Source organism: Pseudonaja textilis, chromosome 2, assembly GCF_049901715.1.
Source record: "Pseudonaja textilis isolate UNSWEBS1 chromosome 2, rPseTex1.2, whole genome shotgun sequence".
In the NCBI taxonomy this organism is placed as follows: Eukaryota; Metazoa; Chordata; class Lepidosauria; order Squamata; family Elapidae; genus Pseudonaja; species Pseudonaja textilis.
The window spans coordinates 142,598,877-142,613,539 of record NC_141991.1 but is presented as its reverse complement, the minus strand read 5'-3'; the positions used below and the strand labels follow the sequence as shown (position 1 = coordinate 142,613,539).

At 37.8% G+C, this 14,663-nt stretch overlaps 1 protein-coding gene across 30 annotated transcripts in view; it reads left to right on the top strand.

The window, feature by feature from the left end:
* Window positions 1–14,663, top strand: part of LOC113443238 (methyl-CpG-binding domain protein 1) — a 103,461-nt gene that overhangs the window by 37,191 nt on the left and 51,607 nt on the right. For all 30 annotated transcript variants that reach the window (XM_087925570.1, XM_087925563.1, XM_087925566.1 and 27 more), the window contains exons 2-7: window positions 1,648–1,793; window positions 6,805–6,919; window positions 7,311–7,358; window positions 8,082–8,410; window positions 10,954–11,039; window positions 13,512–13,552. In XM_087925570.1, the coding sequence (XP_087781696.1) occupies window positions 1,684–1,793; window positions 6,805–6,919; window positions 7,311–7,358; window positions 8,082–8,410; window positions 10,954–11,039; window positions 13,512–13,552 (729 nt within the window). In that variant the 5' untranslated portion in view covers window positions 1,648–1,683. The remainder of the gene's footprint in view (window positions 1–1,647; window positions 1,794–6,804; window positions 6,920–7,310; window positions 7,359–8,081; window positions 8,411–10,953; window positions 11,040–13,511; window positions 13,553–14,663) is intronic.

Below are 14,663 nucleotides of genomic sequence, written 5' to 3'. Positions count from 1 at the left end.
AAGATGTAAAGAAACAGGATTTATTTAGAGATAATGGGTAAAAATATAACTGAAAAAGATTCTGCAAAGGTACATATAGACTGTATTGTTGTATTTGTATTAGAAATAATGTTAGAAAATTGGAACAACATATGATTATAAAATGGGATAAAATATTCAATGTAATTTAGTGAAACTTTTTCTTTTTTGAACAAAACAAATGAAATATGAGAGAATTGAATTAAAAAGGAATGGGAACATTTTAATTACATAATGTTTTAAAATATAAGTGAAATGGGGGGGAAGTAACTACATAAAATTTATAAGGGTTCCCATAGAAGCATGATACTTATTTGAAAAGGAATGTGTAAAATGTTTAAGATTTAAATGAATATTAATTTTAACGATAGAGTTTAATTGGAATGGATTGTTGTTTTAATTATATTATATATTTATAATTTTTTCTTTTTTAAAAATATAGTGTGTAGCTTTAGAATGTACTAAGCAGAATCAGAATGAAAATTATATATTATTTTAAGTGTTAAATTTAGGGGAAAGATAAAGGCATCATACTTCAATCAGTGATAACAGAAGAAATTTTGTGTTAATGAGAAAAGATAATAGATAATTGAAATAGAACAGACAAAAGATACAAGCATAATGATTTAAATCGAGATGAAAGAAACAAAATAGAATTAAGAGAGTGAAAAGAGGGGAGAAGCTATACAGAAAATGTAGAATGGTAAATAAGATATGAAATGGTATATAAAGTGAGCATGAATTTGATTTATGTCTGTACAAAAAGATGTAACCCGGGTCTAAGCTGCTTTCCAAAAAGAAGTTTTATGTTTTCATGTTTTGTGTTTTGTTTGTGTATGTTCGTTTACTGAAAATTAATAAAAAATTTATTTTTTAAAAAAAGAGGCGATCACATGACCCCGGGACATTGCAACCGTCATAAATATGAGTCAGTTACCAAGTGTCTGAATTTTGATCAGGGATGCTACAATGGTTGTAAGTGTAAAAATGATCATAAGTCACTTTTTTTTTAGTGGTGCTGTAACTTTGAACTGTCACTAAATGAACTGTTGTAAGTTGACTGCCTGTACTGTTTCTGATTAATAAATCAGATTAAAAGGCAAACGTTTTGTAGAGCTCAAATTGGGGTGAGATGAGGGAGGAAAGAGAAAGGAAGATGAGTTGGTTATGATTACAGCTACCTTATCAATTAACAATTATGTATTAAAATGGTCTTTCTTGATAGCTTCTGAGATTGCCTGAAACCCTACGACAAAGGGATAGCATCCTCCTCCTCCTCCTCCTCCTCCTCCTCCTCCTCCTCCTCCTCCTCCTCCTCCTCCTCCTCTTCTTCTTCTTCTTCTTCTTCTTCTTCTTCTTCTTCTTCTTCTTCTTCTTCTTCTTCTTCTTCTTCTTCTTCTTCTTCTTCTTTTCTTCTTTCTTCTTCTTCTTTTCTTCTTCTTCTTCCTCCTCCCCCTCCCTCCCCCTTCCCCTCCCCTCCCTTCTCCTCCTCCTTTTTCTTTTTCTTCTTCACCTTGCTGGTGCTCTTCCCCCTCCTTCTTCCTTTATAATGTGCATATCCGTAAATGTTTATGGTAAGTTCCCCTTCAGTGCCATTGTTTTGATCCTTGCATTTCCTGATCTTTTTAGGGCCTTTTCAATGGTTTTTCCATCCCAGCAGAAAACATGACAGACGGGTGGGTGGATTGTCCCTCCTTGGGCCCTGGCTGGAAGCGTCGTGAAGTCTTGCGCAAAAGTGGAACAAGGAGCGGCCATTCAGACACTTATTATATAAGGTAATTCTGTTTGGGATCATATTGGGAAAAGGATGCTGGTATCAATTTCTTATCCCTAGGCAAATGCGTTCAATAGTTCCCAAAACTTATTTGGCAACCTTTGAAGATAAGAAGCATTCTGGAACTCAATTTATTCAGAGCAACAATTGTCATCTGGTCTATTTACAAACATTTGTTTACTCCATTCAGTGAAATACTTGTCAGTTTTTACTATGAACTGTTACTCTTGCTTGTTTTTTCTATTTCGTCTAAGCACATATATGTGAGATTTTCAGAAATTCTACAAGCAGTTAATTGGAACAAACAATATTGCATCAGCAAACTTAAACTCCTGTACCTTTTTGACTTAGAATGTGCTAGATTACCTCCTGATTATTATCCTACCTTGTTTCCCTACTCTGTATGACAAATATGCTTACCTGTAGAATTGTTGTAATGATTATTGGGAGATTGCATGTAAATATTCTACAAAAGTTCCATTATAATTACCAAAATTATATGCCATATCTGCAGAGAGCATGTTAAAGACAGAAGTATAACACTTTTTAAAAATAATTTTATTAAAAGATATAATTGCAATAGTAAAGGTTAATGCAAACTAAAAGAAGAGTAGAAAAAATGTAAAAAGTATAAAGAAAAAAAAGAATAGAAAGAAAAAAAGAAAAGTAAGACTATAGTGAAGAAGAAAATAACTATACAGAATTCCAACCTTTATCTTAAGTATAAAAACCTATAAGCAAATAAAGCATTGTCTTGCCAGTTGTGTTGTCAGCAACAGTTCATTAAATATTGCCAAAAATAACATGTCTATGTTAATTTTAATCAAATAAAACAATGTTATGTTTCTTCCTTTTATTTCTAACAACAGTAATCTTTAGTCCATTCAAAGTATGTCAAAGAACTTGATTTAATTTGATTATTTTTACCCCAGGATTCATCCCAGCTTTAATAAACCCTTTTTTGTAAATCCAATGTAAAAGAATTATCCAGTTCATTCACTTAGTTTTTTATAATTGTCTTTTGATTTTAAAAAAATCAACTGATTTCTTTTGTATGTCTGAACAAACATCTTTTTCCATGTCATTCAGGTAGCCTGTAATCTGTAGATGCCATTTTACTGCTCACCTAATCACTGTCTTGTCAGATAAAACTTTTTTTTCCCCAAAACATCTTTTGGACATACAATAGAAGCCAACATAGTTTTTGACATTGTTGATATTAACTTTTCAAAAGTATCCTTCAGTATTTCCAATATTATAATATTTTGCATCTTTCAGTAGCTGTTAGTCAGGTTTATGTATTCTTTAATTAAAATCTTCTGTTCCCTCTAGTTTCCAAGTTTTAAAATTGTTTATCTTCTTTATATCTTAGAAAAATTTCAAAAAGTACACTTTCCCAGGAAAGGATTTATTTATTTATTTTAAAATAATAACAGAAAAAAAAAACAAAACACAACATTAATCGTCACCATCACCAAAGAAAAAATGCAGGATAAATGCTTTTTAAAAGGTGAAAAAATACAACAAAAAAGAAAAAAGGAAACAAAACATAATGTATTGTTATAATGATCAACAGTTTTGATTTATACATAGTTACATAATGCAAATATGCAAGTATGCATTCATTTCCTTCTAGTACACATTAAAGATTAAAGGCAGATTCACTTGGTGTTTTCAGACTTCAATCCAAAAGTTTCTAATAGGTGAAAAATAGTTAATAAGCGATTTCCTAGGGTGATTAGAAAAAGAATTAAACAAACTTAGTCTCCTTTTAAAAGTGCTGGACCATGGTTTGAGCAATATGGATATTCTCTCATCTCTCAGTGCTCAAAACCTGCCAGAGACCACTGTTTTGCAGTCTCCTTGGGAGGAGCAACTGTCTGGATCTCTTGTGGGTGATTTCTCATCCTCTGCTTGCCTAAAGAATTTCAAATACCCGGTCTACTCACCAGGTCTTCGTTGCTCACCACAGTCCATTTTCCATGGAGCCATCTTAAGTCTGCTATTTCTTCCTCTGGAAGTCCACATAGAACATAATTAAGAATACATTGATTTGCCTAGTGATTAATTTATCCTGCTTGTCAGCATTTGATGATACAGCCTAGGTCAGCGGTGGGCAACTATGGCCCTTTTATGAATTATGGACTTCAACTCCCAGAATTCCTGAGCAAGCCATGCTAGCTCAGGAATTTTGGGAGTTGAAGTCCACAAGTCATAAAGGGGCCATAGTTGCCCACCTCTGGCCTAGGTTCTCCTACTAGAGAGTCAAAATGTTGGTGGAAAAAAAATTTGCAATTTGCAAATCAACTCTCTTCTACCTTTATGTCCATCATCACCACTGAGAAAAATAACCAGTTAATATTAGCCAAACATAAGCTGAATTTAATTGAACAAGATAAAATAGAAGTTAGCTTGAGAAGGTCCAAACAAAATTATTTTGAACACGCCAATAAACCAGGAAGATAGCTATCTTATAAACTTAAAAAAGAAAAAGAAAAGAGACTGATACACCAACTAATAGACGAGAAAGGCATACCACAACATGAGATTGAGAAGAAAAAAGATATTATATTAAACTATTTTCAAAGATTATATAAAAAAGAAGAAATCAATGAAGACAAAATAAGAACTTATCTGGAGAATACGAATGATAAAACAATAGGGGAAGGAGAGAAAGAATTATTAAATAAGGATATTACATGGTCTGAGTTGAAATCTGCAATGGAGAATCAAAGTAATAATAAATCCCCTGATCCAGACGGGATTCCAGTAGAATTGTACAAAGCCACAATAGAGTTAGTAGGGCCACTGATGCTGGAAGTGTTTAACGAAGTACTTTTGGCAGCCAAAATGCCAGACTCATGGAGGGGGGCGTTGATTTCGTTAATTCCGAAGGAGGATGTAGATGCCAGATATATCAACAATTATAGACCAATCTCAGTTTTAAACCCTGATTATAAATTATTTACCTCAATTATAGTGAATAGAGTAAAACAAGTTTTAAATGTATACATTCATGAAGACCAAAATGGTTTCCTTCCATCCCGCCAAATCAAAAATAATCTAAGAACCGTTATTGACGTCTTAGAATATTATGAAGTTCATCCAGAGAAACAATTTGCACTCATGTTCTTAGATGCGGAGAAAGCATTTGATAATCTACATTGGCACTTTTTAATACAAAAAATCTATAACATGAGTCTGGGCACTAAATTCGAGAACATTATCACAACAATTTACAATACCCAACAGGCCAATATACTAATTAATGGTGAACAAACAGGCCCATTAAACTTTTAAGTTTATCTTGACTCCTGAACATTTTATGAACATGTGAAGCTCTCTAGAAACAGTAGAACCTCCAGTCACAAATGCTTCTGACCATGACCAACTTGGGTTCCGATCAAAAAATTCACGAAATTTTTGAATCTTGGGTGGCGATCAGACACGACCCCTGACCCAGAAATTCCTGAAGACGAAGAAATTGCCAAAGTTATAGAATGAATTATGGTTGTGACAAGAGGGTCTACTATATGGGGTTACCTTCTAACCTCCCAGTCTAATCTCTATCCATTGTACTTTTTGATCTCCCATCCTATACCATCAACCAACCCAACTCAGCTTCTGAGCCGAGATGAGGTCAGCCAGATATAATTGGGTATGAAAACTAAATAAGAGATTTCCAGCCAGGGATTGATTTGCCAAGGTGGGGTGGGTGGAAGTGCAGAAGAGGTAGGCATAGAGAGAGTCTACAATTTTGGTGGGGGGGGTTCCCCCTATATCTTCTGTGCTAAAGATTTTTTTTTAACAAATTTTATTCAGTTTTTCACATTAAAAACAAAAATCTCTTTTTAATGGACAACATATTTCCGGGTCATCACCTTTACGTACAAATATGACAGCAGTTATACATTCATATATGCATACTTAATTCTATTATTACCTTTTCCATTCCAAATTTTCAGTAAGGAGAGAAACAAACACATTAATTCTAGCCTCTTTCATTAATCTCAATCAAAACATCTTTTTGTTTCATTTCAATTATTTCAAATATAATCCTTTAATATTTATTTTAAAAATAAAGATAAACAATATGTATTTGCCTAATAATAATGATAATAATAATAAAAAGTTACCAATGTCTCTCCTTGCTTTTAATAGTCTATATTAACTTATTAATTTAGTTGGTTCTTTAGTGTGTCATATTCCCTTTCCATTCCATATTCTTTTTATAAATTCTAGATTAATACAAATTTTAACACTAAAAAAAAGGAACAAGTATAGGTTTCCCCCCTTTTACTGTTTTGAGTGTGACACCTCAATGATTAAAATATACCTTTATTCCCTCATCTTAATTCCCAATAAACCATTATTTTTAAGAAGTTACAATAATAATCATTATATCTTTTCACTTGGATTCCACAGCATATTTCCCCCCCTTGAATTTTAATAAGAGTTATCAGTATCAAGCCCAGGAGGGGAGATGCGGCTCCTTTCAACCTGGCTTGCGGCTTCCCCTTACTCCACTGCCCCTCCAAGGCAGCTTCAGCCCCTAATCGTAATGATCGGGGTTCTCCAACGAAAAGCACGGACCATAGCCGCAGAGAGATGCGATCTACGGTCTTTCAGCGACGAGGCTCCGCCTTCTTCCTCCTGTGTTAAAGATTCTTAAAGGCTGTGAGGATAGGAGATGTTTTTTGAAAATCAAATGAATTCTGAAAACACATTAAGTTAGATGCTCCGACTATTATGTCGCTGGGAACAATAAGACAGAACTCTTGGTTACTGTTGCTAATACATTAGGTGACCTGCTTCCCATACAGCCTGAAATTACATATACTAAGAAAGAACTTGGTTCATTTTTAGCATCCACGTTGGTCTTGTAATGGAATAAGGAGGCAGCAGCAGAAAATGGAAAGGTGGTGCCTTGCATTTTATATAAGGTGATGCTCTTATTTTCATTGATTTTGTTTTCTGAAAGTTTCTAACAATAGCTTCACTTTCTCTCACAGCCCGAGAGGAGAGAAGATCCGCAGCAGAGTGGAGCTGTTGAGATTGCTGGGATGCTCACGGGATCTGACTGATTTTGATTACAAGAGAGGAATTTTTGTTGAACCAAACACAGAGGTATTATTATAGGTAACACTGGCTGTGATAGCTTAATTGGTTGCTGTGAATTCTGTTCCTAGTCATATTGCAAAGGTTTTGTGTTGATGCCCGCTTCCAATTAATCCCAGCTTTTAAAGTATTTTTGGTTGTTCATTTTTCCAAAGTAGATTTCTTTATGTTTATTTTGTTTATTTCCAGCCCTTCCTTTATTTTATCGTCATAAAATAAAATAATTGTCTCACTTTATTTTGTGAGACAATTTAATCTGAGATATACAGATAATTCTCAATTTAGGATTACATTTGGACCTTCCTAAACTAGGAATAAATAACTAGACTATAATGCCTAGTAGCAGTACTAGTAGTGTATTAAGTATTAAGTTTAACTGCCTCTTATCTCCTCCTTGCAGGCCCTGCCCTCAGCACCCTTCTCACCTACTGAAGACAGTCCTCAGAGGGTGAGTGTACACATATTTTTAGTCTCCCAAAAAACTAGGGAAGATCCTTTTTGAGACGCTTTCACCACTCTTCCTCCTCAAATTTCAGTTTATCAAGCCATTGTCTAGGCCACAGGTGAAACTCATGGCGTCAAGTTATCATGTTACGTATTGCGATGTTTTTTCCCTTCATGGAGCTGGAGTGGCCGTGGCCTGTGTTTGACACATTTGGCCTGTGGGCCACCAGTTTGACACCCCAGGTCTAGGCTCCTATCTACCAAGGTCATTCCCACATATAGTTACAAATGGAAATCCATGTGATTAAAAGTACCATAAGGTAACTGTTTACCACTCTTTCCATGCAAAGGGAAGATTCTAATCCTTGGTTTTTTAAGTTGTACCCTACAATGTTTTGTTTTAGTGTTTGAATGAGAAAGCACTTAACAGGTACCCTTTGCCTGGGTGAAGCAATGTAAAAGCAAATGGACTGGACAGATCATGGATTGGCTTGTACAATTGATTAATTTCCCTGAATTTTAGTCCTTGGTAAAACATTTTCATGGATGGAAGGATTTGGTTACTAATTGATATATAGGAATTCTGTCTTTTTGGTTCAGAAATGGCACTTGGGTGAAAGTGAAGCATGGATCTTATATAGCCATTAACCCTGAAGTAAGCTTTTATTTGTAGACAAGAGTCTACCTGTCATAGGGCTGAGACCACATTCTGTTTCTTCTCCAACAGATCAAAAAGAGCAGCAAAAAGCACCTACTGCATCTGGGAGCAACCACCTTACCATGCAAGAAACCACCTTATTTGCAGGTGTTTCTAGAGCCTCAGCCTTCTCCGGAACACAGGCTTCTGGACCAGAAACCTTCAGAGCTGGAATTAGAGTTTCTGGGAGAGAACCAAGCCAATATGCAGAGTCAACACTCAGAGCTTCCTGTTACTCTGGATCAACTGGCACCAAAGCTGCGCAAACAACGTTGTCGGCAGCATCTTCCACCCATTCCTTCTCCAGATAAAGTAGAAGATGTGACATTGCAGGAGAGCAATCCAAAGGAAGCTATGGCGTGAGCAGTTCCCTTGTCCTATTACCAGCAGATCGTTGCCAGTTGATTGTTTTTCTTCTTCTTAAATTTACTCACAAAAAATCATAAATTCAAATATAGATTTTAATAGAGTGAGCTATTGCACTTTTCCAAAATCGGATAATGTGACTCCATTCTAGCTAAGGCATTACTAGCCAAATGCTAAGGCAGGGGTGTCAAACTTGTGTCATCATGGTGTATCTTGACTTTCCCCCCTTCGCTAAACTAGGCTTGGGCGTGGCCAGTGTGTGACGCATCCGGTCTGTGGGCCACGAGTTTGACAGCCCTGTTCTGAGGGAAAGAGTTCTCCTCTCTTTTACCCAAAAATAGCTCTGTTGCAGGTTAAAACAAACTGAAATTGAATTTAAACACTTACAAAACCATATTTGGAAAGCCAATAATTTGATCAGAACTGACATTTCTACATCAGGGCTTAAAAAAATAATTCTTACCAGGTTTATATGAAGTAACGGTGACCACAGAGTTACCGGGTTACCACAGTTGGGATTGGAATTTCCATCATTCAGCAATGAAGTCATAAAGCACAATGTCACATGACCATATCACTTGATTAATAGCAGTCCTAAAGTCTCAGTTGCCATTGTGGTCTCAGGACCATGCAGTTCATTAACTGAGGCTCTCATGTGACCATGATATGGGAAAAGGGGGGAATCCCAGGGCAAACAGGCCAATTGGCAAGAGTTCCAGGTGACAGCCACAGGCAGTTGGATGGATGCTCCAAGCAGGCACAACGGAGTACGGCAGGTGGGTGCCAGCAGCAGCTGCTGTGTATGAACGGGTGGGCAGTTGCTGTTGGCAAGCACTATGGAGTGTGGATGTGTGTACGGGTGCCACAGGCAAGTGCTTTGGAGCATGGCGGTTGTGGGTCAACGCTAGGGTGTGCTGGCAAGGAGTAGGTGCCATGAGCGGGCAGATAGGTGAAAAAAATAGCAGGAATTATTTACAAGTCTCCTTGGCTTCCCCATTGACTTTGCTTATGGCAGGGGTCTCAAACTCAATTTACCTGGGGGCCGCTGGAGGCAGAGTCTGGGTAAGGCTGGGCCGCATAAGGGATTCCACAAAAAACGTTGTTAAAAAAATATCCTCAAATGTTATACTTTCATATCACGGTGGGGGCCACAGGATATCGTCCTGCGGGCCCCAATTGGCCCGTGGGCCGCGAGAATGTGACCTCTGGCTTATGGGAAGCTGGCAGGGAAGGAAACAAATGGCATTCATGTGACTACGATACACTGCTGCTGCAACCATCATAATTGTGAGCTTCTTGCTAAGTGTCTGAATTGCTCCCCTTTGACCTCTTTGCATCCCCTTGCTGGGATGGCTTGAATTTTGCAGGCAGGTGATAAGTTCCCCCTTGTTTAGTACCATTGTAACTTTGAACAATAGCTAAACAAGAGATTAAAGCCTGAGGCAAGAAGGCATAAGCTGCCTTATTTCAAATAGCTCACGTGGTTTCTGCATGAATGCCATTTTTTCCTGATCAAATTATTCGTAATTAATTCCCTGTGGGTGACAGATAAAATGATATAATGCTGTCTTCATTCCCAAATAGTGCAAGTTTTGTTTTTTTTTAAAAATGAGGAATACATTCTTTCGTTAGATTAATGTTGGCAAAAGCATATTCCATGCACTTTGAGATTCCTGTACCTCGTTTCTCATCATTTTTAAATGATTTCTATTGCTTTTTGTAGGGCTGCTATTTAGGAAACAAATTACAAATTGATAACTTTATTGGTCTTTTCTAACTGTGGCATTAACTCCAGACATAAAGTAATAGAATACAGGAGGGTATATTAAGACTAAATTATATCATACATTTGAATAGGATGAAGGCAGAAAGAATACAGTTTAGGCAAGGAATGTTGTGACTAAGAGAAGATCAGTGTTCGAGTCAGATAATCTCCAATAATTAGTCAGTTCTCTAGATATGTGAGTTTTAAAAACAGACAACTTGATTTTCACTCAGATAGGACACCCATAGACCTTTGAAGTTTGGAAGCTTTTTTCAGCTAGAAACTTTGAATCCTATTTCAGTGGCCTGTCACACTCTTGTTATATGTGTGACTATGCACACTTTTGAACAAATTCAGAACATAAACCTCAGCGTTCAAGGTTTAGTGTGTAATGTCTTTTGATAGCATGAAATGTTCATAACTTACTGCAGATACTCAGAAAGATACCCTCCATCCTAAGCTAAGCCATGTTCCCCCTGACCTGAATATCTTCAGTGAATTGTGCTGTTTAGCCAGTAATAGCCTGATAATTATGACAAAGCAAATCAAACATTGGATAAAAATATTGCCAAGTTAAATCATTGGCACCACATGATTTCTATGTTATTACTATTGGTGATAATACAGCCAATTATGGCTATATAGTGGAAATCTTTGGAGAGCAGTTTTGAAAATCTCTTGGAATGATAAAGCAGGTTGCAATAAGCAACTGAGTAAAAAAGAATTACAATATGGGTGAAAAGGAATAATTCTGTCCATCTCTTCTTCCAGGTGCTGTGCCAGCTGTCAGGGACAGTTCCCAGAAATAATGCTACCATCTCAGAGACGTTGTCGGTGGCTCTGCCCAGACTGCAGAGGTTGGTATTTCAAGTGATAAGGTGACAATGCAAGGATTTGTTTTATTGATGCTGTGCTGGAATGGTAGATTATTTATTTATGTTCCACTAAAGCAATTAAAGGATTAACTGTCCATTCTCTCAGTAGGAAGTGTGGAGGGGGAAAAGCTAGAAGTAGTTGTTGAGAAGGTGGGTAGGAATATTACAATGGTAACAGGCAGAGGAAGGTATGGTGGGAATCTGGAGGCGGGCCATACCTGCGGAATACCAGACCCAGTATTTGAAAGTGTACTCACTGTCTGGCCTTTGTTTCTACTCATTGGATCCTCAATAGCTCTGTTCTGGCTATTGCTGTGAAACCCCCTAATCAGTATGTAAAAAGAATGTCCTCATTCATGATTTTACCAAGGGTAAAAGTGTCAATCTGGCATGTCTGAGATGTGCAGGTGGGCTCAGAGGGATGTGTTCCTCTCTTGGATTTATGCTCACCTGGGTTTTGGGTTTTGCATTAACCAAGACCCGGGAGAGGATGGATTCGGGGCTGATACGCCTGAGTTTTTGAAAGCTCTCAGAGGCTGTTCTCTGCAGATAATTGATAATTGATAATTTTATGTGAGGATTTGACGGGTGGTTGATCAAAGCCTTAGTCACTGCTTGGAGAAGGCAGGTGGCTGAGTGTTTGGACTTCATTGCTTTTAGGCAATGTCTCACTGTGTCTCTCTTGCTTTGCAAGCACCTCTTTTTTTCTCATGTGACTGAATGCGTGTCAGATTGCTCATTAATATCTAGAAGGAAGGGGCTGATACGTATAGTTCTCAACAGTCGCAATTGGGATTGGAATTTATGTTGTAAGTTGGTGCGGTTGTAAGTCAAGTCAGACCCAATTTTATGACATTTTTTTTTATCCCAGTTGTTAAGCAAGTCACACGGTTGTTAAACTTCTCAAAGAACATTTTCGCTCTGTTTGTCTTTGCTGAACACAGGCATAAAAGATTGCAAATCATGATCATGTGATGCTGCAAATGGTCATGATTGCGAGCCAGTTGCCAAGCACTCAAATTGCAATCATGTGAACATGGGGGAGGTGTAACAGTTGTAAGTTCAAGTTACAGAGCGTAAGTCGCTTTTTCCAAGGCTGTTGTAACTTTCAACCATTATTAAACAAAGGGTCGTAAGTCAAGGACTATCTGTACTGCTGTGGCAAAGATGAAAATGCCACCCTTGACCCTGAATGATTTAAATCTTTGTAGACGAAGATTGCAAAGCCATGTCTTGACAGCTTTTGAAAGGATAGCTGCTTTTCTTTTATGTTATCAACAATGATGTGATTCCAGGTGCGCCCGTGCCACAGATTCCTGGATATGAGATCCAGTTTTTGAATTTGCACACTAAGGATCAGTTGGGGTCGCTATTACTAAATTAGCTTTCCTGCTACATAGGAGCTCTGTTGATAGAGTTATTTAGCTCTGAGGTAGTGGTGGAATTTCCTTCAATCTGTTTTTTTTTTCCTGGATGTGGAAGCAGAGATGGCTCACAGGCACTATGAAAACCATGGACCTTACTCAAATCATCAGTGCTCTGATGCACAGAGGAGGTTATGCCAGATCTAGTTTTTGTCTCAGGAGAAAAGTGACAAGATTTGGATATGAGGATAATTGACATTGGTCTTTTGTCATGATCAGTTGACCCTTTGATTGCTTTAGAGTTTTCCTGTGCTTCCAGCCACAGGGACCCTGTTAGGTTCCAGAGGGAACTTGGGATTGTCTCAGAGGCTCAGGGATATCGTTCAGTCTAAGTGTTAGTCATTACTTGGGATGAGTTATTATGACCTTAGACCTCATTGTGACTTGGAGGACTCTCCCAACTTGTGGTACTCGGAGAGTCTCTTGGTTTACTCTTTATCTTTTGCTAGAGGAAAAGGAGAGTGAACCTAACCAAAGGTGCTCTGAGTTGGACTTCGAGTATGCAAGTCCAATGGAATTCCTCCCGAGGGGTTTGAGCCTCTTGGTTTTAAGGAAGAGAACAGGGTTTTCAAGGCTATCAATCAGGCCCGCTTGTCAAGCCATCAAAGTAATCAAATGTCAGTAGGAAAAATACATTCTCTTCCTTCTTTTCTTCAATAAAATATTACTAACCCCTTATATTTGAAGGCAAGGTAAGAATCTGCAAAACCTTTTTTTGACCAGAAGGTTCTAGCGCATAAGTGTGCCAAAGCATCCATCTCCCTTGCTTTCTCTATTTGAACTTCTCTATTTCAGAGATAACAATTGTGTCAAATCAGAAAGACTGCTGGAAACCTTCCTTTGTTTTCTTCTAATCTAAATATTTGCTCATCTTCTATTCTGCCTGAGAAGCAAGGCAATGTGTCAGGTGTCTGATTCACTTATTGTGCCTAGTAACCTTTTGATTGATGGACTTCTTTTCTATGCTGCTAAACTAAGACAATGTTTTTGTGTGCCAGCTTTACTTACTCACTTGTTTTGCCTCTTTCAGCTCAGAGAAGAGCTTTTAACAGGGAGCAAAGATATTACAAGGTAAGATCTAAGACAGGGGTCCCCAACTCCTGGGCTGCGGCCCACAACTCAGCTTCAATCCCTTTGGAACTGGGCCACAGAAGTTGTGGGTGAGCATGTATGCACGCATCCCCGCTTGTGTGAGAAGTACACAAGCATGGGCGAGTGTGTTCCATTTGTGCGTCACTTGCGCAAATGAAGCTGAGCGTGTACACATGCTTGCCCACCACTCTTGTGGAACCATCCCCTCTTCCCCCCCCCCCACCCCCAAGCTGGTCCACAAAGCTGGAAAGGTTGGGGAACTCTGATCTAAGACACAGTCACATTTTCTGTTTTATTTAGAAAGTGTATTGAAGTATGTGAGTATAAAAGGTACTGTGCTTAGATCTAAGCCTGTACCAAAGAAAAATGCTACTGCAACATTATAAGATACAAGTATGCATTTTATTATTAGCCTGCATTTTTATGGATTGCACTTCTGTGTTTGCTATTCACTTTGCAATTGATGAAGGAACAGTTTTACCCCAGATAGGCAGAAGGGTAGACCTGGAAAATGGAAGAGCTGAAAAGCTACGATTCCATCCCAGATTTGAATATTGTTTGTTTGTAATTGAAACACAACTTGGCTGTATACTGGAATATATTAGAAGAGGCTTTCCCAATGAGAGATTCTTAGATGCTTTTGCTCTTCATTTCCTATAATCGGTAGTCAGCATGTCCAGCCCAAGTAGAAGGTGCTGTGTTTTGGATTTAGAGTACAGGTAGTCCTCGACTTACGACCACAATTGAGCCCAAAATTTATGTTGCTAAGTGAGACATTTGTTAAGTGAGTTTTGTCCCATTTTAACAACCTTTCTTGCCACATTTAGTCATTGCAGTTTTTCAGTTAGTAACACAGTTGTTAAGTGCATCTGGCTTCCCCATTGGCTTTGCTTGTCAAAATCACATGATCCCATAACATTGCAAAGTCATAAATATGAGCCAGTTGTCAAGGATCCAAATTTTGATCACGTGACCAATTGGAGGCTTCAGTGATTGTATGCGTGAAAGGTAGTCACAAGTCACTTTTTTCAGTGCCATTGTAACTTTGAATAATCACTAAATGAACTGTTGTAAGTCAAGGACTACCTAT